This window comes from Grus americana, chromosome 34 (genome assembly GCF_028858705.1).
Source record: "Grus americana isolate bGruAme1 chromosome 34, bGruAme1.mat, whole genome shotgun sequence".
NCBI classification, from domain to species: domain Eukaryota; kingdom Metazoa; phylum Chordata; class Aves; order Gruiformes; family Gruidae; genus Grus; species Grus americana.
The window spans coordinates 233346-255076 of record NC_072885.1 but is presented as its reverse complement, the minus strand read 5'-3'; the positions used below and the strand labels follow the sequence as shown (position 1 = coordinate 255076).

The 21731-nt window shown below is 66.8% G+C and overlaps 5 protein-coding genes across 6 annotated transcripts; 1 reads left to right on the top strand and 4 right to left on the bottom strand.

Annotated features, from left to right (window-relative positions):
* Window positions 1-2855: 2855 nt before the first annotated feature.
* Window positions 2856-8149, bottom strand: LOC129198660 (homeobox protein otx5-like). Of its 2 annotated transcripts, XM_054808142.1 has the most exons (5): window positions 8044-8149; window positions 6364-6414; window positions 5401-5556; window positions 4826-4977; window positions 2856-4407 (listed from the first exon to the last, which is right to left on the bottom strand). In XM_054808142.1, the coding sequence occupies exons 3-5, from the start codon at window positions 5495-5497 to the stop codon at window positions 3784-3786; spliced, it is 873 nt and encodes a 290-aa protein (XP_054664117.1). In that variant the 5' UTR covers window positions 5498-5556; window positions 6364-6414; window positions 8044-8149; the 3' UTR covers window positions 2856-3783. The 2 variants fall into 2 exon arrangements, with proteins under 2 accessions (XP_054664117.1, XP_054664118.1); XM_054808143.1 differs by lacking the exons at window positions 6364-6414; window positions 8044-8149 and having other exon boundaries at window positions 5401-5670.
* A 1401-nt stretch (window positions 8150-9550) lies between these two features.
* On the bottom strand, window positions 9551-11617 carry LOC129198669 (histone H3.3A). The gene is made up of 4 exons (XM_054808162.1): window positions 11470-11617; window positions 10667-10810; window positions 10343-10496; window positions 9551-10232 (listed from the first exon to the last, which is right to left on the bottom strand). The coding sequence occupies exons 2-4, from the start codon at window positions 10792-10794 to the stop codon at window positions 10104-10106; spliced, it is 411 nt and encodes a 136-aa protein (XP_054664137.1). The 5' UTR covers window positions 10795-10810; window positions 11470-11617; the 3' UTR covers window positions 9551-10103.
* Window positions 11618-12178: 561 nt separating this feature from the next.
* SELENOW (selenoprotein W) lies at window positions 12179-13775 on the bottom strand. The gene is made up of 6 exons (XM_054808163.1): window positions 13690-13775; window positions 13256-13280; window positions 13113-13166; window positions 12950-13024; window positions 12740-12847; window positions 12179-12662 (listed from the first exon to the last, which is right to left on the bottom strand). The coding sequence occupies exons 1-5, from the start codon at window positions 13722-13724 to the stop codon at window positions 12773-12775; spliced, it is 264 nt and encodes an 87-aa protein (XP_054664138.1). The 5' UTR covers window positions 13725-13775; the 3' UTR covers window positions 12179-12662; window positions 12740-12772.
* A 1167-nt stretch (window positions 13776-14942) lies between these two features.
* LOC129198668 (gap junction delta-2 protein-like) lies at window positions 14943-17142 on the top strand. Its single transcript, XM_054808161.1, has 2 exons — window positions 14943-15130; window positions 16121-17142. Exons 1-2 carry the CDS (start codon window positions 15060-15062, stop codon window positions 16944-16946), a joined length of 897 nt encoding a protein of 298 aa, XP_054664136.1. The 5' UTR covers window positions 14943-15059; the 3' UTR covers window positions 16947-17142.
* A 394-nt stretch (window positions 17143-17536) lies between these two features.
* On the bottom strand, window positions 17537-20681 carry NOP53 (NOP53 ribosome biogenesis factor). Its single transcript, XM_054808124.1, has 12 exons — window positions 20329-20681; window positions 19973-20037; window positions 19767-19851; window positions 19470-19678; window positions 19209-19279; window positions 19020-19115; window positions 18813-18917; window positions 18569-18733; window positions 18312-18487; window positions 18174-18240; window positions 17784-17860; window positions 17537-17652 (listed from the first exon to the last, which is right to left on the bottom strand). Exons 1-12 carry the CDS (start codon window positions 20646-20648, stop codon window positions 17592-17594), a joined length of 1497 nt encoding a protein of 498 aa, XP_054664099.1. The 5' UTR covers window positions 20649-20681; the 3' UTR covers window positions 17537-17591.
* Between the last annotated feature and the right edge of the window lie 1050 nt (window positions 20682-21731).

Below are 21731 nucleotides of genomic sequence, written 5' to 3'. Positions count from 1 at the left end.
GGCGGCCGATATCAGGTGGGGAAACTGAGGCACGGGGTTACTGCCGGTGGGGTGACCCCCAAGGGGGGGGGGGGGGGCGGGACATGGACGTACACACACACACACACACACGTGCGCGTGTGTGACACCCCGGGGGTCCGTCCCACCTTGAGGCACGCCCAGGCGGCGAGGGCGCCGGCGTAGGACCCCCCGAAGCAGACCCAGGTGTGGTTGGGGCTGAGGCCCCACACGCTCGTGACGTGGAGCCGGAAAGCCGCCAGGTCAGCCAGGCTGGGGGGGGGGGGTGAGGGGGGGCGAGGGGGGGGGCGAGGGGGGCGAGGGGACCCCCCGGGGACACCCCCCCACTCACGCCTGCTGGCTGGAGAGGAAGCGCAGGTCGGGGCCCCCCCCCCCGGCCCCCGGCTGCCCCCGTAGAAGCGATGCTCCAGCGCCGCCAGCAGCGCCCCGTGCGCACGGGCCAGCTCCGGCACGTGGCCTGGGCACCGGCACCGGCACGGGGACAGGGATGGACACGGGGACAGGGATGGACACGGGCAGGGACACGTCCTTGTCCCCATCCCAATCTCAATCCCAATCCCAATCCCAATCCCATCCCGAATCCCCCCAATCCCAATCCCTCTCAACCCCCCCAGTCCCAATCCCCCCAATCCCCCAATCCCAATCCCCCCAATCCCAATCCCCCAATCCCCCCAATCCCCCCAATCCCCCCAATCCCAATCCCCCCAATCCCAATCCCCCCAATCCCCCCAATCCCCCCAATCCCAATCCCCCCAATCCCCCAATCCCCCAATCCCCCCCAGTACCCCCAATCCCCTGCACGGGTGTGCAACGGGCTGTGCACCCCCAATCTGCGTGTGCAACAGGCTGTGCACCCCTGCATCTGTGTGCAACGGGCCGTGCGCCCCTGCACATGTTGCACACCCACCCGCGCGGCCCGTTGGCTTGCGTACGACCCTCGTGCGTGCGTGCAAGCGGCCACGCCGGCCAGCGCGTCCCCACGCCGCGTGGCGTCCACACCGGCCCGGACACATCCCTGTGTCTCTGTGTGCGTGTGTGTGACACGTCCCTGTGTGTGTGTGTGACACGTCCCTGTGTGCGTGACACGTCCCTGTGTGTGTGTGTGCGACACGTCCCTGTGTGTGTGACACGTCCATGTGCGTGTGTGTGACACGTCCATGTGTGTGTGTGTGACACGTCCCTGTGTGCGTGACACGTCCATGTGTGTGTGTGCGACACGTCCCTGTGTGTGTGACACGTCCGTGTGTGTGTGTGTGCGCGACACGTTCGTGTGTGCGTGTGACACGTCCGTGTGTGCGTGCGCGTGCCCCCCCGCCCCCCGCGGGTGTTAACCCGGTCCCCCCCCCCAGCCCGGCTCAGGCTCCATCTGCCCGCGGAGCTGCTGGCGGGGCCGGGGTTAATGGGGGGGGGGGGGGCAGGGACCCCCCCCCGCACGGGCCCCCCTCCCCCCCAGCACCGCTGCACGGACACCCGTGTGCGTGGACACCCCTCCCCCCCCCCCCCCCCCGTGCAGGGACCCCCCCTCCAATAAGGCTGGGGCACCCCAGGGCCCCCCATGTGCACAGACCCCCACACCCCCCCCAGAGACCCCCCCAGACCCCCCCATGTGCACAGATCCCCCCCCCCCAGGCCCCCCCATTTCCCCAGGGCCCCCCCATGTGCACAGGACCCCCCCCCCAGGGCCCCCCCAGACCCCCCCCATGTGCACAGGACCCCCCCCCCCCGGGCCCCCCCATGTGCACAGGACCCCCCCCCCCCCAGGCTCCCCCATTTCCCCAGACCCCCCCAACCAAGCCTGGGCCCCCCCAGACCCCAAGTGCAGCCCCCCCCCCCCAAACCAGTGCACAGACCCCCCAGCAAAGCCGGGGTCCCCCCTGGCCCCCCCCCCCGGTGCCCGCCGCCCCCCCACGGGTGACACCCCCCCCCCCACACACTCGTGGCCCCGCGTGGCCGCGTGCATCACGGGGTTGGCGCCTGACGGATTTGCGGCCGCGTTTCGGGGCAGATTTGGGGGCTGAAGGGAAAAGGGGGGGCTGGGGCGGGGGGGGGGGGGGCGGAGGGGGGGGAGGGGGCTCCTCCTTTTCCAAAACCCGGGCGTGCCCCGGTGTCGGGACCCTCGTGCAAAGGGGGGGCACGGGGGGTGCAGAGCTCTTGGGGTGCAGGGGGGGGCCCTGGGGGTGCAGGGGGGCTCTGGGGGTGCAGAGCTCTCGGGGGGGCACGGGGGGGGCTCTGGGGGTGCAGGGGGGGCTCTGGGGGTGCTGAGCTCTCAGGGGGGGGCGCAGAGCTCTTGGGGGGGCTCAGGGGGGGCTCTGGGGGTGCAGGGGGGGCCCTGGGGGCGCAGGGGGGGTTTTGGGGGTGCAGGGGCCCTTGCAGGGGGCAGCTGTCCCCCCCCCCCGCCGGAGCAGTTTGTCACGGGCCCCCGATCCCCCCGATCGCCCCCCCAGCGGAGCCGCCCCGTTTGCTAAATTAAATCAGGAGCAATAATGGGGGGGGGGCGTTAAACGGGGACCCCCCCGCGGGGCCGGACACCTGGGTGCCCCCGTCAGCGGGTGCTGGGGGGGGGGGAGCCCTGGGTCCCCCCTGGGCAGATGTGGGGCTCCGGCCCCAGACTGGGGGGACACGGGGGTGGCGTCGTGTGTCCCCCCCCCCCGGCCCTTCGTTAGCAGCCCCTCGTTAAGGAGAGAGGCGGCGGGGGCGGCCCCGGCTGCTTTGCCACTTTTTTATTATTATTAATTATTATTATTCTTATTATTTATTATTATTTCTTCTTTTTTTAAGCCTTTTCCCTCCTCCGTGCTCGCCGAGCTGCACGGGGCGGGGAGGGGGCAGAGACGCGGCTACGGGGGGGGGACACGGCGGGGGGGGGACACGGGGGGGGACACGGGGTGCAGTGGGGGACGGGGACGCTCCCAACGCCGGCTGGAACGGGGTCCCACCCCGCTGCGTGTCCCACGGGCGTGCACCGTGCCACGAGGGTGCTCCGTGCTGCCAGGACAGTCTGTGCCACGAGGATGCTCTTGTGCCACGAGGATTCACCGTGCCACGAGGGTGCTCCGTGCTGCCAGGACAGTCTGTGCCACGAGGATGCTCTTGTGCCACGAGGATTCACCGTGCCACGAGGATTCACCGTGCCACGAGGATTCACCGTGCCACGAGGGTGCTCCGTGCTGCCAGGACAGTCTGTGCCACGAGGATGCTCTTGTGCCACGAGGGTGCTCCGTGCCACGAGGATTCACCATGCCATGAGGATGCACCGTGCCACGAGGATGCTCTTGTGCCACAGGGATGCACCGTGCCACGAGGATTCACAGTGCCATGAGGATTCACGGTGCTGCCAGGACAGTCTGTGCCACGAGGATGCTCTTGTGCCATGAGGATGCTCTTGTGCCGTAGAGATGCTCCGTGGTGCCGGGATGCTCCGTGCCGCACAGATGCCCTGTGCCGTGGTGATGCCCCACGGTGAGGAACCGGTCCATGCCATGGGAACGCTCCGTGGTGCTGGGATGCCCCGTGGCGCCGGGATGCTCCGTGGTGCCGGGATGCTCCGTGGTGCCGGGATGCCGTGCGGTGAGGAGCTGGTCCCTGCCACGGGGATGCTCCGTGCCGCAGAGCCGCTCCGCGCAGGGACGCCCGGTGCCGTGCAGACGCCCCGCGGTACAGGGGGGGTGCGACACGCGCTGCCGCCGAGCCCGCGCCGGCCGGGGGTGCGCATGCGCGCGTGCCGGGGGGGGGTCTCCGGTGCCGCCGGCGGGAGCCGGTTCCCCCTCACAAGACCTGGAACTTCCAGGAGCTCTGGTCCTTGTAGTCCAGGCAGTCGGCGGCGTTGAAGCCGAGCTTCCAGGAGGTCGCCTGGTCCTTGTAATCCAGGCAGTCGACGGCGCCGAAGCCCAGCCCGGCGCTGCCGTAACCCTGCCCCGCCAAACCGGCGGGCGACGGAGCCAGGTGGGCGCCCATGGCGGGGGCGGCCAGGGGGCTGAGCGCCGCGCCGGGGGCCCCCAGCTGCGGGTGCATGGGCGAGAGGTAGGAGCCGCAGTCCAAGCCGCCGAAATACGCGGCAGAGCCGGCGTAACCTTGGCCGTAACCGGCGGCTTGGCCGTAGGTGGCGGGGAAAGGCGCCGAGCGCGGCAAACCCGGCGCGGCCGAAGACGCCAAAGGGTCGGGGACGGGCGAGATGGAAGCCGGGCTCCAGATGGAGACGGTAGCGCCGGCGGCGGAGCCGGGGGTGCCGGCGGGAGCGGTTGCGGGGGGGCTGTACGGCCCGGCCGCCCCCGTTTCGGCGCCGGCGTCGCGCGCCGGGGAGTTCTTCTTCTTGGCGGGCCGAGCCTTGGCCTGGCCGCTGCTCTGCTGCTGCTGCTGCCGGCACTTGGCCCGGCGGTTCTTGAACCAAACCTGCGGCAGAGGGGAAACTGAGGCACGAGGCGCGCACGGGGGCGGGCGTGCAAGGGGCTGCATCCACCGGACACGCGCGGGACGGCGCGCCCTCGAGCGCGCGCGCGCGTCGAACGGCATCCCCCGTGCCGTGCGAGCGCGGAGCTGCGCGCCCCGGGCGTGCGAGGCGCCTCGCACGCCCCTGAGCGCCCGTCGCCGTGCGCGCCCCCTCCCACGCGCGCACACTCCAGCCTTGCCGCGCCCGCCCCCGTGCACGCGAAACCGTGCGCGACCCCCGCTCCCGACCCCTCCCCGTACGCGTGGGGCCGCGAACGTCCCGCGCACGACCCTCCCCGTGCGTGTCGTGTGTCGTCCCCCCCTCCCGGCTCTCGCGCGCGGGGCCTCGCACGCCCACCCTGCGCGTGCACGGGGGGCTCACCTGGACGCGGGACTCGGGCAGGTTGATCTTCAGGGCCACCTCCTCGCGCATGAAGATGTCGGGGTAGCGCGTCTTGGCGAAAAGGGCCTCCAGGATGTCCAGCTGCGCCCGCGTGAACGTCGTGCGCTCCCGGCGCTGCTTCCGCGGCGTGGCTGCGGCACGAGGATGGGGGGGGGGGTGAGATGGGGGGGGGTCAGCCACCCTCGTGCATCCCAGCCCTGTGCGAACCCCCCGTGCAAACCACCCCCCCGTGCATCCCACCGCCATGCAAACCCCCCTCGCACATCCCACCCCCGTGCAACTCCTCGTGAATCCCACTCCTGTGCACCCCCGCTGTACAAACTCCCAAGTGCATCCCACCGCCGTGCAAATCCCCTCGTGCATCCCACCGCCGTGCAAACCCGTCATGTATCCCACCCCCGTGCAAACCCCTCGTGCAACCCCTCCCCGTGCATCCCACCCTCTGTGCAAACCCCTCGTGCATCCCACAGCCGTGCAAACCCCCCGTGCATCCCTCGTGCAACCCCTCCCCGTGCATCCCAGCCCTCGTGCAAACCCCTCGTGCGGGCGCTCACCGGGGTAGCCCACGGCAGAGTGCAGCAGGTCCATGCCGGGCCCGGCCAGGCTCAGCCCGTTGACGGCGTAGTGGGGCTGCTTGATGTACGACATCATGCTCCAGGCGGGACCCTCCGTGCCGGGCCCCGGCGCTGCCGAGGTGGGTCGGGCGCCGGCTGCGAGGGGCACGCGGGGGGGTCACGGCCGGCGCGGGGCAGCGCGGCACCGCGCGGCACGCAACGGCAAGGTGCGGCACGGCACGGCGAAGCACCGCGTCGCACGGCACGGTGTGGCACGGCACGGCACAACACCGCGTGGTGCGGCACGGCACAGCGGAGCATGGCACGCCGTAGCACGGCACGGTGAAGCACCGCGTGGCGCAGCACGGCACAGCATGGTGCAGCACAGTACGCCGTAGCACGGCACGGCACAACACCGCCTGGTGCAGCACAGTACGCCGTAGCACGGCACGCCGTAGCACGGCACAGTGAAGCACCGCATGGTGCAGCGTGGCACGGCACAGCGGAGCACAGCACGCCGTGGCACGGCACGGCACAGTGCCGCATGGTGCAGCACGGCACGCCGTGGCACGGCACGGCGAAGCACCGCACGGCACGGTCCACCATAGCACGGCACGGCGAAGCACCGCCTGGCGCAGCACGGCACACCGCAGCACGGCACGGTGAAGCACCGCATGGTGCAGCGTGGCACGGCACAACACCGCCTGGTGCAGCGTGGCACAGCATGGTGCAGCACGCTATGCCATAGCACAGCACGGCACAGTGCCGCATGGTGCAGTACGGCACACCGTGGCACGGCACGGCGAAGCACCGCACGGCACGGTCCACCATAGCACGGCACGGCGAAGCACCGCATGGCGCGGCCCGGTGCGGCCCGGCACACCGTGGCACAGCCCGGCAAGGCACCGCGCAGGATGACCCGGCGCGGCGCATCACGGCGCATCACGGCCGCCCCGGTCCTACCTGTGCGCCCCGCGGTCCCCCGGGCTCCGGGCGGGATGTGCAGGGGCTGCGCTGTGGGGACAGAGGGACGCGCTTGGCACCGGGGAAGGGGGGGACACGACACAAAACGGGGACCCCCGGGGGAGACGGGGACCCTCGTCCCGTCCGCCACCGAAAGCGCCGGCCGGGACGTGCCCACGGGGCCGGTGACCACGTCCCCACGCCGGTGACGGAGCCGGTGGCTCGTCCCCCACCCCGACCATCCCCGGTCCCGCTCGGGGTCACCCCGACATGTGCGTGCGTGCGTGTCCCCCCCCCAAAAAAACCCCCCCCCCACGGGCCGGCGCTTACCCACCGGCGGTGGTGACGGTGACGGCGACGGTGGCGGCGACGGGGAAGGCGTCCCCGCGGCGGGGGGAGATTTAAGTAGGGCCCGGCGTGATGTCACCCGCCACTGCCGCTGTCACTAATCCCCGGGGGGTGACATTGGCCCCGGAGCGGGGCTAATCCAGCGCTGCCGGCAATTAACGCTCATCCCCCCGCCGGGGGGGTCCCGCCACCGACCCCCCCGCTTTCCCGGCACCGGGAGGGGGCGGTTTGGGGGTGCGCCTAACCGGGGGAGCCACGGCTTCGTTAGTGGGGGGATAACGAGAGTTAATTAGGGGATGGGGGTGTCCCTGTGGGTCACACTCCCCCCCCACTCAGACCCCCGTTAGTAACGAAGCCCGTCACCCCTAATTATACCGCGGGCGGTGACCGCGGCTGGGTAATTTGGCGACGCAAACGAAGGCGGCCGTTGCGAAGCTCGAAGGGGGGGTTGGGGCCCCTCCCTGGGGTCACTTTGGGGGTCTCGGGGGGGGTGTCCTGGCCGCCTGGGTCCCTCGCTGAGGGGGGGGCCGCGGGGCCCGGAGTTAATCCCCGGGACAGCTGCCACGTCTGAGCCCCGGGGACACGCGGGGCCGGGGACACGGGGACCCCCAACCGGGGTGCAGCGTTTTGGGGAGGGGGGGCAGTGTGGGAAAGGAGGGGCCAGGGACAACCCCCCCCCCAACCCCAGTATGGCTCCCTAATGCAGCGCAGCCCCCCCCCCAGCCCAGCTCAGCGGGGACCCCCCCAAATCCTGCAGGACACCCCGCCACCCCGATCCCAGCGGGGACCCCCCCGGATCCCAGCGGGGACCTGCGCCCCCCCCTCCGCCCCCGAGCAGCTGGGAGGAGAGTGTTGAAACGGGGATGATTAGTTTGTTTTTCAGACGCGGGGATTTGGGGCTGATTAACCCTAATCCCTGCGCCGGGGCGGGGGGGCAAAACGGGGGGGGCGGGCAGCGCAGACGCGGCCGGCGGCGCGTGGGGGGGAGCGCCGGGGGTGCCCCGACCCCCCCAAAAACACCTCATGGCTTGGGGGGGGGCGCACGGCTTCGCACGGGGAGGGGGTCCCAGCCTGAATCGTTAAGACTTTAATCGTGGGGTGAAGCCGAACCCTTAATTAAACCCCAACTAATTAAAGGGGGGGGTGGGGGGTGCAGAGAGAGTGACCCCCAAAATGCAGCTGCTCGTTACCGGTAACGGGGCTTTTTCGGGGTCCCTGCCGCCCCTCCCAGCCCGGCGGGGCCACAGGGGCGCGGGGCGGCGCTCCGATTTCTCTGTTTCTGGAGAAAAACGCGACGGGTGAACACGTTCCTACCCCTGCATCTGTCTGTACCTCCGTGCCTAAAAATACGCGCCAGTAAAATTCTACGGATACTTCCAGTCGTGCGTGGCCTTTATGTCTGGGAATAAAAGCTGCCCGGGTTTCTATAAACCATACCTGCATGTAGATAAAAAAATTCTATTTAGGTAAAGATTTGTGTACAGTTGTTAAATTTATCAATGTTCATGTTAAATTTATCAATATTCATGTTAAATTTATCGATATTTCTATTAAATTTATCGATATTCATGTTAAATTTATCAATATTCATGTTAAATTTATCACTATTTCTATTAAATTTATCACTATTCATGTTAAATTTATCAATATTCATGTTAAATTTATCAATATTCATGTTAAATTTATCAGTCCATGTTAAATTTATCACTATTTCTATTAAATTGATCAGTCCATGTTAAATTTATCACTATTCATGTTAAATTTATCACTATTCATGTTAAATTTATCAATATTCATGTTAAATTTATCACTATTTCTATTAAATTTATCAGTCCATGTTAAATTTATCAATATTTCTATTAAATTTATCAATATTCATGTTAAATTTATCACTATTTCTGTTAAATTTATCAGTCCATGTTAAATTTATCACTATTTCTGTTAAATTTATCAGTCCATGTTAAATTTATCACTATTAAATTTATCAATATTCATGTTAAATTTATCACTATTTCTGTTAAATTTATCAGTCCATGTTAAATTTATCACTATTTCTGTTAAATTTATCAGTCCATGTTAAATTTATCACTATTAAATTTATCAATATTCATGTTAAATTTATCACTATTTCTGTTAAATTTATCAGTCCATGTTAAATTTATCACTATTTCTGTTAAATTTATCAGTCCATGTTAAATTTATCACTATTTACATACAGGTTTACCCAGATATACCCACAGAGCACGCTGTACCTACGTTTATACCCGCGTTTATATCAAAATGTCTGCGTTTCTATTAAAAACCTCTACGTATTTTCTATCTACAGATAAAGGCGCCCTGCCCAGCGTCGGTTTTTGAGGAGCAACGCCCCCAAAATCTCCGTTTTTAAGGAAAATCTCCCCCGGGGCCGTGCCTCGCTGGGGTTCTGGGGGAGGGTTGGGCCCCCCCGTCTCGTTTTGGGGGGGGAGGACACCCCGTCCTCAGGTGCCTGCCCTGCCCCGTGGCCCCCTAATCCCGATTAGGGTGGCTCAGAGTTGGGGGGGGGGGGGCCGTTGTCCCAGGTCTAAATTTAACGCCGGGGTGTCAGGAGCAATCACGTCAGCGCCCCGGAATAATCCGGCCACGCTTCCCCCCCCCCCAAATCTCCCCAAAAAGGGAAAGGAAGAAGCAAAAAAAAAAAAACCCAAAACCCACAAACCCCCCCCTCAGACCCCAAATTCAGCCCCCACCCCAGAGTCGCCCTCCAAACCACAAGTTTTAGGGTGCGGGGTTTATTTATAATTAAAGGCGGAGATGGGCGGGTCTGGGATTAATTAAGAAGGAAACAAGGAGGATACGGTGAACATCGATGGGTTTTCTTTATTCCGTTGCCACCGCGGGGCGGGGAAGAGAAACGCGGACGGTACAAAGCTCGAACGCACCAAGGGGAATCGAGGCCGGGGAGAACGCAGCCCCCCCTCGCTGCCGGCGCGGGGGAAAGGAGCAGGAATCGGAGCCGTTCCCACCCGGGGGCTTCGAAAAGCTGAAGCCCCAAAACTCCTGTTTCCGCACCCAAAAATACACCAGGTTTGTGTAGAAAACCAGGGATTTCAAAAAACTGTCCCCACCCCTACTTCTATATATTTTTTGCAACTCGGAGAGGAAAAAAATAAAATAAAAGTGTATAAAAAGGGGAGGGAGGGGAAATAAATCCAAAAAAGTCTCATAAACCCCTCGGAAGTCGTGTGTTTGTTTTGCCTGTACGTCGTGAACGGAGTCAGCTCTCGCGACGTGTCCCAGCCGCTGGGAGCAGGAGAAACATCCCACCCCCCCCACCCCCCCCCAAAAAAAAAAGAAAAACATCCCCCCCACATCCCACCCCGAGTCTCTCCTACCGCCCGACGCCGGCCGCCCTAAGCCCTCTCGCCACGGATGCGACGAGCCAGCTGGATGTCCTTGGGCATGATGGTGACCCTCTTGGCGTGGATGGCGCAGAGGTTGGTGTCCTCGAAGAGGCCCACGAGGTACGCTTCGCTGGCTTCCTGCCGGGAGAGAGCCGCAGCCTCAGCCGTCGGGGAGGGAAAAGATGTTTTGGGGAGATTTATGTGACCCCGGTGTGTGGGATTGGCGGGGGGGGGGGGGCACGTCTCACCTGCAGAGCCCCGATGGCAGCGCTCTGGAAACGCAGGTCGGTTTTGAAGTCTTGCGCGATCTCCCTCACCAAGCGTTGGAAAGGCAGCTTACGGATCAAGAGCTCCGTGGATTTCTGGTATCGCCGGATCTCCCGTAGGGCCACCGTACCGGGCCTGCGTGGGATTTCAGCAGTTAACGTGATAAAACCATCGCTCGCGGGTGTCAAAACGCGACCGTTCCGCGTCGAGTCACCCAGTCATTTGCGCTGCCGTGGGCAAAGGGGGACCCCGAGATCCCCCGTCCCGTTACCCCTGCCCGCCGGGGGTGAGACGGATCCCGGTACCTGTAGCGATGGGGCTTCTTCACGCCCCCCGTGGAAGGCGCGCTCTTCCTGGCGGCCTTGGTGGCCAGCTGCTTCCGCGGTGCCTTCCCGCCGGTGGATTTTCGAGCCGTCTGCTTGGTGCGGGCCATGCCGGACTGTCAGAGCCTACCGAGGAGGAGGAGGAGGAAGAAGAGAAGGCCGGCGGTCGGCTCCGGGACAGGGGAGCGAAGGGCGAGACCGGCCGTTAACGGCCGAGGGGTGGGGAGGGGCGGCCGGTTGGCTGCCCGCGCCGGGCCCCAGCCCCCTTCTGCGCGGGGTTGACCCCCTCCCCGGCCTCGGGGATGGCACCGGGCTGAGGGAGAGCCACGGGGCCAGCGGATCCGGGGCCGGGCGAGCCGCCATGGCCCTCACCGCGCCGCGCTGGGGGAGAAACCCCCGCCGTCCCCTCAGCGCCCTCGGACTACAACTCCCAGAATCCTTCGCGCCGCGTCACGTGCTCCCCCTCACACCGCCCAGCTGATTGGCCGGCGGCGCTCAGCCAATAGGCTCGCACGCTGCCATCAGCGGGGAGGTGCCGCCGAGTCTCCCTCCTAGACGGACGCGCCTCTCGACCTATCCCTTCCCGGCTTTCCAGCCAATCAGCGGCCGGCAGCAGACGGAAGGCGGGACTGGGGAGAAGCGTCTCCTCAGACGACCTCGGCGCCGGGCTGCCCCCCCCCCCCCCCGCCCCACACACACACCCCCCCCCCGCCCCGCTCCCTCCCCTGGGCTACCGGTACCGGACACCAGCCTCAGCCCTAAGCCGGGGCCTTTATCCCCGTTACCTGCTTGCCCGGCTGGCGGCGACACTGAAGCCGTTGTGGGTCCCTCAGCGACGGTTTGTCGGTGCTCTCCCTCCCTTCCCGCCTTTCCCGGCAGAAAATGGCGGGTTCCCGGCGGAGGCTCTTTTACCCGTCATGCACCGCGGCGGGGGAGGGCGGGAAAAGGAGGTCGGCTGAGGTGAGGCGGACGGCGCCATCTTGTGACCCGCCGAGGGACCGGGCCCGCTGCCCGCTTGAGGCGGTCGCTGGGTTTCCCCCCCCCCCCCGCCTCTCTCCGGATCGGCCCCGAACCCGGTTTCCACTCTCGGTTGAAGCCAGATCGATTTTCTGTACCCCCAACAACCCTCCTCCTCCACATTGAGCGGCTTCGAGAGAGAGACTTGTCAAACCCCTCAGCCAAGAAGGGAGCGGCCAGGGCTTTGGTTCCCCTAACTGCACCTTCAGGTAGAGCTTTACCACCAGCAACGCTCACCGTGGCATACGGGGGAAGGAAAAGCTTTAATCTTTAATTTTTAATCCACCCACCGGGCTCTTTCCTGGCGCAAAGGCTGTCTCTCCTCCCATGTGTCCGCAACTCGGTACAGCAAAGAGTATAAACTTCAAGCACCACCATGAGAGGTGGGGAAAAAAAAACGGGCGAGGGGATAAATTAAATCGCTGCTTGAACAAAAAAAAAAAAAAAACCCCACCAACAACCAAACAACCAACCCAGTTTGGCTCAAATTTTCCATGACTTTATTCCAAAAAGGCCACCGTGCCGTGAGAAAGCTACAGAAGGCAACTGGAACGGCAAGGCGGGAATTTGGGGTCCAGCCACCGGGCAGAGAGAGGGAAAACAATGAAATTGCTGTATAATTTCTCCATTTTGAATCTTTTTTTTCCCTATTTTTCAGCCCGGCAGGCTCGGTGAAAGCTTTCCGTGCGGATTTGCGGGGTTAAAAAAAAAAAAAAAAAAACCAAACACAAACCAAACAGAAAAAGCTCAACCCAGCTGAAACCAGGAGCGTCGGTGAAGGCGGTTAGTGCGGAGGGAAAGGATTTGGGGAGGGGGGGGGATGCGAAGCTCGACAGCCGCCCGCCGCCCTCGCGCCGGCATCCTGCGCGGCGTCTGGAAACGGCCCCGGTGCCGGCGGACGTTTTGGCGGTTCCCGTCATGGAGCGCTCGGCCGGCGCGAGGGAGGCGGACGCCAGTGGAGCTGCGGGAGGAGAAGTCGGGATGAGAGAGATCGCGGCGCCTGGCGCGGCGCCAGCGGCATCGCCGATGATGCCGTACCTTCGTTAGGGGTGCCAGGGTGCACCCCGGTGTTTACGGCAGGCGGGTTTTGATGGCGGCCATGATCTTTTGGAGCTTGGCGTCGCTGTCGACGAACCCGTCACCGTTCTGGCGGAGGGAAAACGCCAACGTCCGAGGGTGCTCGCGCACCCCGGCGCGGCGGAAAGGGGGGGGTTGTGGGGGGGGGGGACACGCGCACACGACACCCACCTTCTTGGAGTGGACCAGGCGTCCTCCCACCGTCACTTCAAACCATCCTGTCACCTCCCGCGTCCCCTGGCCGCTCTGTGGGGACACTGGGGGGGGTCACCTCGGCGTGGCTGGCCCCCCCCTCCCCCCAAAACGCCCCACACGCCCCCCCCACCTCACTCACCACCTCCAGCGCGCCGGGGAAGCGCCTCTCCAGCTCCTGCTTGAGCTTTTGGTACTGAAAGCGAGGGGGGGGGTGTCACCCCGGTGTCCTTTTGGGGGGCAGCCCCTCGTGGGGGGGAGGGAAGGGGGGGGGACACGGCTCACCTTGGGGCTGTAGCCTCAGGCTCCGCTGCAGGGGGGGGGCACAGGCGGTCACTGGGATGGGGACCCCTGTAAAGGGGGAACCCCCGGGCACAGGGACCCCCCCACTGGGCACAGGGACCCCCCCCCCCCCGCCGGGCACAGGGACCCCCTGGGAACAGGGACCCCCTGGGAACAGGGCCCCCCCCCCACTGGGCACAGGGACCCCCCTGGGAACAGGGACCCCCTGGGAACAGGGACCCCCCCCGCCGGGCACAGGGACCCCCCCCCCTACCGCCATGACCCCCCGCCCGTGCACAAGGACACCCCCCACTGTACACAAGCCCCCCCCCCCCCCCCGTGCACAAGGGCCCCCCCACCCCGAGCACGCCCCAGGCACAGACCCCCCCCCAAACCAGCACAGGCCCCCCCAAATCGGGCCGCCCCCCCCCCGGTACCAGTAGAGCACGGAGACGCGGAGCGGCTCGGCCATGGCGGCGGCTGCGGCAGTAGCGGCTGCGCGGCGGCGGCGGTCCCGCCCCGGGGGGGGTCCCTGCGCCCCCAACGCCCCCCCCGGCCTCGGCGGGGCTGTCCCGGACGCGGGGTGCCCCCAAAACACCGGGGCAGGCCCCCCCCGAGCCCCGGGACAGCCCCCCACCCCAAAACACCGGGGCAGGGCCCCCCCGAGCCCCGGGACAGCCCCCCCATTCCCCCGCTCACCCCGATGGCCCCCCCCAGCACCTGTTTTGGGGGGCTCCCACGGTATTCCCCATCCCAGTATAACCAGCGCATCCCCAGCACCATCCCCCCAGTATAACCAGCGTACTGCCCCAGTATAACCAGTGTACCCCCCAGTATAACCAGTGCATCCCCAGCACCATCCCCCCAGTATAACCAGTGTACTGCCCCAGTATAACCAGTGTACCCCCCAGTATAACCAGTGTATCCCCCCAGTATAACCAGCACATCCCCCCAGTATAACCAGCACATCCCCCCAGTATAACCAGTGTACCCCCCAGTATAACCAGTGCATTCCCAGCACCATCCCCCCAGTATAACCAGTGCACTCCCCAGCATAACCGTTGTACCCCCCTAGTATAACCGTTGTACCCCCCCCAGTATAAGCGGTGTACCACCCCAGTATAACCAGTGTATCCCCCCAGTATAACCAGTGCATTCTCCAGTATAACCAGTGTACCCCCCCAGTATACCTAGCGCATTGCCCCAGTATAATCAGTGCATCCCCCCAGTATAACCACTGCACTCCCCCAGTATACCTAGTGCATCGCCCCAGTATAACTGGTGTACCCCCCAGTATAACCAGCACATCCCCCCAGTATAACCAGTGCACTCCCCACTATAACCGTTGTATCCCCCCAGTATAACCAGCACATCCCCCCAGTATAACCGGTGTACCCCCCCAGTATAACCAGTGTATCCCCCCAGTATAACCAGCGCATCCCCCCAGTATAACCAGTGTACCCCCCAGTATAACCAGCGCATCGCCCCAGTATACCTAGTGCATCGCCCCAGTATGACCAGCACATCCCCCCAGTATAAGCGGTGTACCCCCCCAGTATAACCAGTGCCTCCCCAGCACCACCCCCCCCAATAAACCCAGCGCATCGCCCCCCCCCCCCCCCCGCCGGTACCGGGGCCGCCCCGCGCGCTCCCGCCGCTCCCCCGGGCCGCGCACAGCCGGGGCCGCGCTCGGCGCTCCCGGGCGGCGGCGGCGGCCGCTGCGGCGGGGATGGGGCCGCGGCGCTGAGCGGGGGGGGCCCGGCGGGGCGGGGGGGGGCCCGGGCCGGCGCCCCCCGGTCCCGACGCGATGGGCGAATGGACCATCCTGGAGCGGCTGCTGGAGGCGGCGGTGCAGCAGCACTCCACCATGATCGGCAGGTGAGCCCGGGGCGGGGGGGGCACCGCGACCCCCCCGCGGCTCCCCCGCGGACCCCCACATCGCCCCAGGGCCCCCCCCGCCCCGGGTCAGCACCCCCGCAGCCGCCGTGCCCCCCCCCGCCCCCGGACACGTCCCAGGGTCAAGAACTGCCCGTGGGGGAGCGCCGGGGGGGGGGGGGGCATCACCCACGGGTGACAGCGGGTCCCCACAGGGCGTACCCCCCCCCCCCCCGGCTCTGCCAAGAGGCTGGAGGTGGTCGTGGGTGCGGGGGTGGCGGAGGGACCCGCTGTCACCTCCCCGCTGTCACCTCGTGACGACGGGGACACTCAGGACAAGGGACACCGTGGGGACAGTCACCGCCCGGGGGCACATCCCGGGGGGGGGGGGGGCTGCATTTTGGGGATGCAGGTGGGGGAGAGGGGACAGGAGGTCCCCAAAAGGTCCCCCAAACCTGCACCCCGTGTCCCCCAAAACTAGCACCCCCTGTCACCCAAACCTGCAGCATGTCCCCCCCAAACCAGCACCCCTTGTCACCCAAAATCTGCAGTGTCCCCCAAAACCCACACCCCATATCACCCAAACCCTGCACCCGTGTCCCCCAAACTTACACCCCGTCCCCAAAACCTGCACCCTGCATCCCCCAAAACCTGCACCCGTGTCCCCCAAACTTACACCCCATCCCCAAAACCTGCACCCTGTATCACCCAACCCTGCACCCCCCGTCCCCCAAACCCCGCACCCCAGCTCCTGCAGGACACCTGGGGGCGGGCTCCAACCCGCCATGGCGCACACAGGGTGCTGGGGGTCCCGCTGCACCCCCGGGGGGGGACACCCCACCCCCCGGCAGAGCCGCAGCCCCCAGGGACCCGTATCGACCCCGGGTCAAGGTCAGGGGCGGCGGCACGGGGTGGGGGGGAGACGGGGGCCGGGGCGGGGTCCCGGGGGGGTCCGTGTTTGACCCCCCCCATCCCCTCCCTCGTGTGGAGCAGGATCCTGCTGACGGTGGTGGTGATCTTCCGCATCCTGATCGTGGCCATCGTGGGAGAGACGGTGTACGAGGACGAACAGACCATGTTCATGTGCAACACGCTGCAGCCGGGCTGCAACCAGGCCTGTTACGACAAAGCCTTCCCCATCTCCCACATCCGCTACTGGGTCTTCCAGATCATCCTGGTCTGCACCCCCAGCCTCTGCTTCATCACCTACTCCGTCCATCAGTCGGCGAAACAACGGGAACGCCGCTACTCCTTCCTCTACCCGCTCTTGGAACGGGACGGCCGCGAAACCAAGAAAACCAAAACGCTCAACGGGGGGCTGGCCCCCAGCCCCGAGGGGGGCTGCAAGGAGGAACCCGACTGCCTGGAGGCCAAGGAGCTGCCCGGCCCGCCGCGCCCCCCCCGCAGCTCCAAAACCAAACGGCAAGAGGGGATTTCCCGCTTCTACGTCATCCAGGTGGTTTTCCGCAACGCCCTGGAGATCGGCTTCCTGGCCGGGCAGTATTTCCTCTACGGATTTAACGTGCCGGCCATCTTCGAGTGCGATCGTTACCCTTGCGTCAAGGAGGTGGAGTGTTACGTTTCGCGACCCACCGAAAAGACCGTTTTTTTGGTCTTCATGTTCGCCGTCAGCGGCGTCTGCGTCCTCCTCAACCTGGCCGAGCTCAACCACTTGGGTTGGCGCAAGGTCAAGGCCGCCGTCCGCGGGGTGCAGGCGCGTCGCAAATCCTTGGTGGAAGTTCGCAAAAAGGACCTTTCCCCCCCGACCCCCGCGCCCGCGCTCGGCCGGACGCAATCCAGCGAGTCCGCCTACGTCTGAGCCCCCCCGCGCCCCCCAGACACCTTCCCCAGGGGGGGTGCGTGTGGGGGGAAACGGTGCTGCCCCTCCCCAAATCGCCCCCCTCCGGTTTTGCCATAAGGGCTGACGCCGGGTCACGGCGTCGATCGACCTCTTTCACGTCATGGTGCAAGCGGGGAGTGGAAGTTGGGGTGGGGGGGGACACGCCACAACCTGCACCCCCACGGCCTTCGGGCTGGGGGGAGAAACGGGGCTGGGGGGGGGTGGGGGGATTTATTTATCTGGCAGAGGGGATGGGGGGGGGCAGAGCCCCCCTCCGCCCCCCGAGTTGTAAATAAACGGGCTGGAGGATTCAGTGCTGAGCTCTAACTGGTGGGTTTGGCGGTGTCGCTGGACGACCCCCCCCGCCCCGAGCGCGGCAGGGGAGGCCCCCCCGGTGCGGCAAGGCGCCCGCCTCCCCCCTTTGCCCCCCCCCGCAATGGATTTGCAGCCTCTAATCCGCCCCCTAATAGCTCTAAAGAAGGGAAAGGGGCTGAGCCAGGCACCATCTGCCGCGGCCCCCCCGGGGGGGGACGCACACACGCGCAGCCGCGAACCCCACGGAGCCGACGCCGGTGCAAAGGGTTTTATTGGGGTGCTGGGGGGGGGGCCCGGGGGGGGCCCCACTCACGTCACTTCCCGGAAAGCTCTCTTCTCCACGTATTTCAGCCGGTATCTCCTCTTGAATCTGAGGAGAAACGGGAGGAAATGGGTCCGAAATTGCCCCCCACACACACTGCGGGGGGGGGGGGCAGCCGGAGCCCCCCCATCCCAAGCAGCCCCGGAGCCCCCCCTCGGTGCGTGCGCCCCCCAACTCACTTGGCTCTCTCCCGCGGCTCGATCAGGTTCCTCTTCTGCAGGCTCTTGAAGCGGTCGCGCAGGACGCTGCCCTCGGGCTGGAACGGGGGTCAGGGACCGGGCGGGACGTTGGGGGGGGCACAGGACCCGCCCCCCACCTCCCAGCCACGTTTTGGGGGGGGGGGGCACCGGCACCCTCAGCACCCAGGCCCTCGCCTACGCGACGAGACCCCGGGACCCCAAAACCCTTCACATTCCCAGCCCCGGGAGGGGGTGTGGGGGGGCTGCGAATCCTCGTAGCGCAAGGATGGGTCTCATCACGGGGCGCCGGCACCCACCCGGGGCAGGGACCCCCCCAAAAATGGGAGGCGGGGGGGGTGTTTGGGGGGGGACACACAACGGGACACCCACCTTCAGCGTGCGCAGCGACTCGGCCAGCTCGTCGCTCAGCTGCACCTCCAGGCTGGGGTCCTCATACCTGCGGGGAGGGGGGTCACGGGGGGGGGCCGGCAGTCCCCCCAAACCCACCCCCACCCCCCCGGCACTCACTTGAGTCGCCCCAAACGCCGGGGCAGCGCGTCCTTAGCCCGGCACTTGGCCAAACGCGCCTGCCGGCGCCGCAGCAGCTCTGCTTCCCACCGCTTCACCTGCCGCCGGAGCGAGCGCAGGCGGAAGATCTCCTGGCGCCGGCACCGCGCCGCCTTCTCCCGGCGCTGCCGGCACGCCTGCGGGCGACAACCGCCTCAGCACCCCGGCAGCCGCGTGCCCGCCGCGCCCCCCCCGCCGCGTTCGTGCCCCCCTCGCACCAGGGCTCGGGCTTCCTTCTCCCGCCGGCGCTGCTGCTCCGTCTTCTTCTCCCGCCGCGGCGCCGGTTTTGGGGCGTCCTCGGGTTGTGCCGGCGGCGGTTCGCCGTCCTCCTCGTCCCCCGACTCCTCCAGCAGCCCCTCGCACTGCTCCTGGAACACCGTCGCCTGGGGGCGAGGTGGGGGTGTCAGCGCCTCGGCAGGGAGATGGGGGGGGCCCCCCCAAACCTGCGCCGCGGGGTCTCACCGCAGTGGGGAGCTGGGTGCCGGCGGGGATGCTCAGCTGCCGCTCCACCTTGTCCTCCGCCCTCTTCTTCCTCACCTCCACCTCGTGCGCCCGCAGCAACAGCGCCTAGAGAACCGGGGCGGGGGGGGCGGGGGGGTCACTCCCAAAGCGGGGACCCCCCCGCCCGGCGCTGGGATGGGGAGTGGGGGTCACCCCGCGCCCCCAAACCTGGTGATCCTCGAAGGTGGGGTTGTAGGAGCCGCCGGCGGCAATGACCTCCACGGCGGGGACCTGCGAGGGCTTCGTCCGCAGCCTGGCGGGGCGCTGGGGGGGCACAGCGGGGGTGAGGGGTCCTGCGGGGACCCCCCCCCCGGCCCCCCAATATCTGTGTGCCCCCCCCTCCCCACCAGGACTCACCTTCACCCTCTGCTTCTTGGTCTGCTGCAGGAACCAGCCGTCCTGCCCCGCCAGCGCCCGCTCCAGGGGGTCTGCGGGGACAGCGGCACCCCCGTCACCCCAAAACTCTGGCAGGGAGACGGGGGGACCCCCCCGCACCCCCAAAGCCCCCCGGGAATCGGAGAAGAGGGGGGGCTCCCCGCCACGAGGGCTGTGGTTTGTGAATCCATCCCCGCCTCGGGCTGGTTTTTGGGGTGTCCCCCCCCTTGCCCCCCCACTTACTATCGGCCGCCCAGATGTCGTAGAAGCCCCTTTCGGGGTCCGAGCGCCCCTTTTCCGGCGCTTTCTCCGGTGGCGGGACCCCCCCTCGCTGTAACCGGGCGCGCAGGCGCCGCTCGGCGCGGGGCAGCACCCCCTTCTCCTCCTGCCTCCGCCAAAACTCCCGGCGCCGCTTCTCCTTCCGCCCGTTGGGGATCTGGTGCGCCAAAATACTGGGGCGGGGGGGGTCAGGTGTGTGGGGGGGTCCCCGGTATCGCCCCCCCTCACCCACCACGACACCCCCCCCGCCCCCCCGCTCACTTTTTGGGTGCCGGCACCTTGGAGTCGGGCTGCAGGACGAGGTCGACGTGCAGGGGCTTCTCCTTGCCCTTGTTCAGCCGCCGATCTGGGGGGGACACACCCACCCCCCCGTCACCCCCAAACGCCGAGGAAAGGGGGGGAACACACACGCACACGGGTTTCCCTCGTGGGGTGCCCCCCCTCCCCAAAACCCACCCCCCACTCACCCTTCTCGGCGTTGCCCGTGTCCACGAAGAAGAGCCCCTCGTCCGGCTGCTCTGCGATCAGCCCCCTTGGGGAGGAGCCCCCGGTCACCTCCCGGGGGGGGGGGGGCAAACGGGGGTCCCCCCTTCCCCCAACAGCCCCCCCAAATCTCAGGGCACCCCCAAACCCTCAGGGCCCCCCCTTTGCCTCCTCAACACCCCCGTCGGAGCCCCCCAGACCCCTCTCTCAGCCCAGGGACCCCCCCCAAACCCCCCAAGCCCCTTTCCCCCCCCCGACCCCCTCAGGGCACCCCGAAACCCCCGTGCCCCCCCCCCCGGGTTCCCCCGAGCCCTTCAGGCCCCACCGCCCCCCAGCTCACCCCGTGGCCCGCTGCTGCAGCGCCACGTCCTCCAAGAAATCACCGATCTCCCGGCCCAGCTGCGCCTCAGGGCCGGCCCAGCGCTTCCAGCTCTTCTTACGGTTGCGGGAGCCGCGGGAGCGGCGGCGGACGGCGGCGGGATCCCGCGAAGCTGGGCCCAGGCCCAGGAACGACGGGGAGGCGGCAGGCGCCGCCATCTTGAAAAGAACAACCAGGCCGCGGGGCTTAGAGGAAGTGACGCGATTCCACTTCCGGTCGCCATGACGGGGAGGGCGGGGAAAGGCGGGGCCGTCATCTAGGGGACGGGGCGGAGCCGCCATCTTGGGAAGGTCAGCGTCGGGCTGCGGGGTGCGGCTGGGCCCCGAAATCCTCCAGGTGTGCCCCAAAACCCCCCAGGTGTGCCCCGTAACCCCCCAGGTGTGCCCTGTAACCCCCCCAGGTGTGCCCCGTAACCCCCAGGTGTGCCCCAAACCCCAGGTGTGCCCCAAAACCCCCAGGTGTGCCCCGTAACCCCCCCAGGTGTGCCCCAAAACCCCCCAGGTGTGCCCCGTAACCCCCCAGGTGTGCCCCGTAACCCCCCCAGGTGTGTCCCGTAACCCCCAGGTGTGCCCCAAACCCCAGGTGTGCCCCAAAACCCCCAGGTGTGCCCCGTAACCCCCCAGGTGTGCCCCGTAACCCCCCAGGTGTGTCCCGTAACCCCCAGGTGTGCCCCAAACCCCAGGTGTGCCCCAAAACCCCCAGGTGTGCCCCGTAACCCCCCAGGTGTGCCCCGTAACCCCCCCAGGTGTGTCCCGTAACCCCCAGGTGTGCCCCGTAACCCCCCAGGTGTGCCCCGTAACCCCCAGGTGTGCCCCAAACCCCAGGTGTGCCCCGTAACCCCCCAGGTGTGCCCCGTAACCCCCCAGGTGTGCCCCAAAACCCCCAGGTGTGCCCCAAAACCCCCCAGGTGTGCCCCGTAACCCCCCCAGGTGTGTCCCGTAACCCCCAGGTGTGCCCCAAACCCCAGGTGTGCCCCAAACCCCAGGTGTGCCCCGTAACCCCCCAGGTGTGCCCCGTAACCCCCCCAGGTGTGCCCCGTAACCCCCAGGTGTGCCCCAAACCCCCCAGGTGTGCCCCAAAACCCCCAGGTGTGCCCCAAAACCCCCCAGGTGTGCCCCGTAACCCCCCCAGGTGTGTCCCGTAACCCCCAGGTGTGCCCCGTAACCCCCCCAGGTGTGTCCCGTAACCCCCAGGTGTGCCCTGTAACCCCCCAGGTGTGCCCCAAAACCCCCCAGGTGTGTCCCGTAACCCCCAGGTGTGTCCCGTAACCCCCAGGTGTGTCCCGTAACCCCCAGGTGTGCCCCGTAACCCCCCCAGGTGTGTCCCGTAACCTCCCAGGTGTGCCCCAACCCCCAGGTGTGCCC

Bases quoted from the DNA above. Each gene is read 5' to 3' on its own strand.
- LOC129198660 (XM_054808142.1), bottom strand. From the start codon at position 5,497: ATGATGTCGTACATCAAGCAGCCCCACTACGCCGTCAACGGGCTGAGC. The intron at 4,978-5,400 runs GTGAGCGCCCGC...CTCGTGCCGCAG, and splicing joins CTCTGCCGTGGGCTACCCCG to CCACGCCGCGGAAGCAGCGC. The intron at 4,408-4,825 runs GTGAGCCCCCCG...CCTCTGCCGCAG, and splicing joins TGCCCGAGTCCCGCGTCCAG to GTTTGGTTCAAGAACCGCCG.
- LOC129198669 (XM_054808162.1), bottom strand. From the start codon at position 10,794: ATGGCCCGCACCAAGCAGACGGCTCGAAAATCCACCGGCGGGAAGGCA. The intron at 10,497-10,666 runs GTACCGGGATCC...AATCCCACGCAG, and splicing joins AAGAAGCCCCATCGCTACAG to GCCCGGTACGGTGGCCCTAC. The intron at 10,233-10,342 runs GTGAGACGTGCC...CTCTCCCGGCAG, and splicing joins CTGCCATCGGGGCTCTGCAG to GAAGCCAGCGAAGCGTACCT.
- LOC129198668 (XM_054808161.1), top strand. From the start codon at position 15,060: ATGGGCGAATGGACCATCCTGGAGCGGCTGCTGGAGGCGGCGGTGCAG. The intron at 15,131-16,120 runs GTGAGCCCGGGG...CGTGTGGAGCAG, and splicing joins CACTCCACCATGATCGGCAG to GATCCTGCTGACGGTGGTGG.
- NOP53 (XM_054808124.1), bottom strand. From the start codon at position 20,648: ATGGCGGCTCCGCCCCGTCCCCTAGATGACGGCCCCGCCTTTCCCCGC. The intron at 19,116-19,208 runs GTGAGTCCTGGT...GTGCCCCCCCAG, and splicing joins CCAAGAAGCAGAGGGTGAAG to CGCCCCGCCAGGCTGCGGAC. The intron at 17,861-18,173 runs GTGGGTGTCCCG...CCCCCGTTCCAG, and splicing joins AGTCGCTGCGCACGCTGAAG to CCCGAGGGCAGCGTCCTGCG.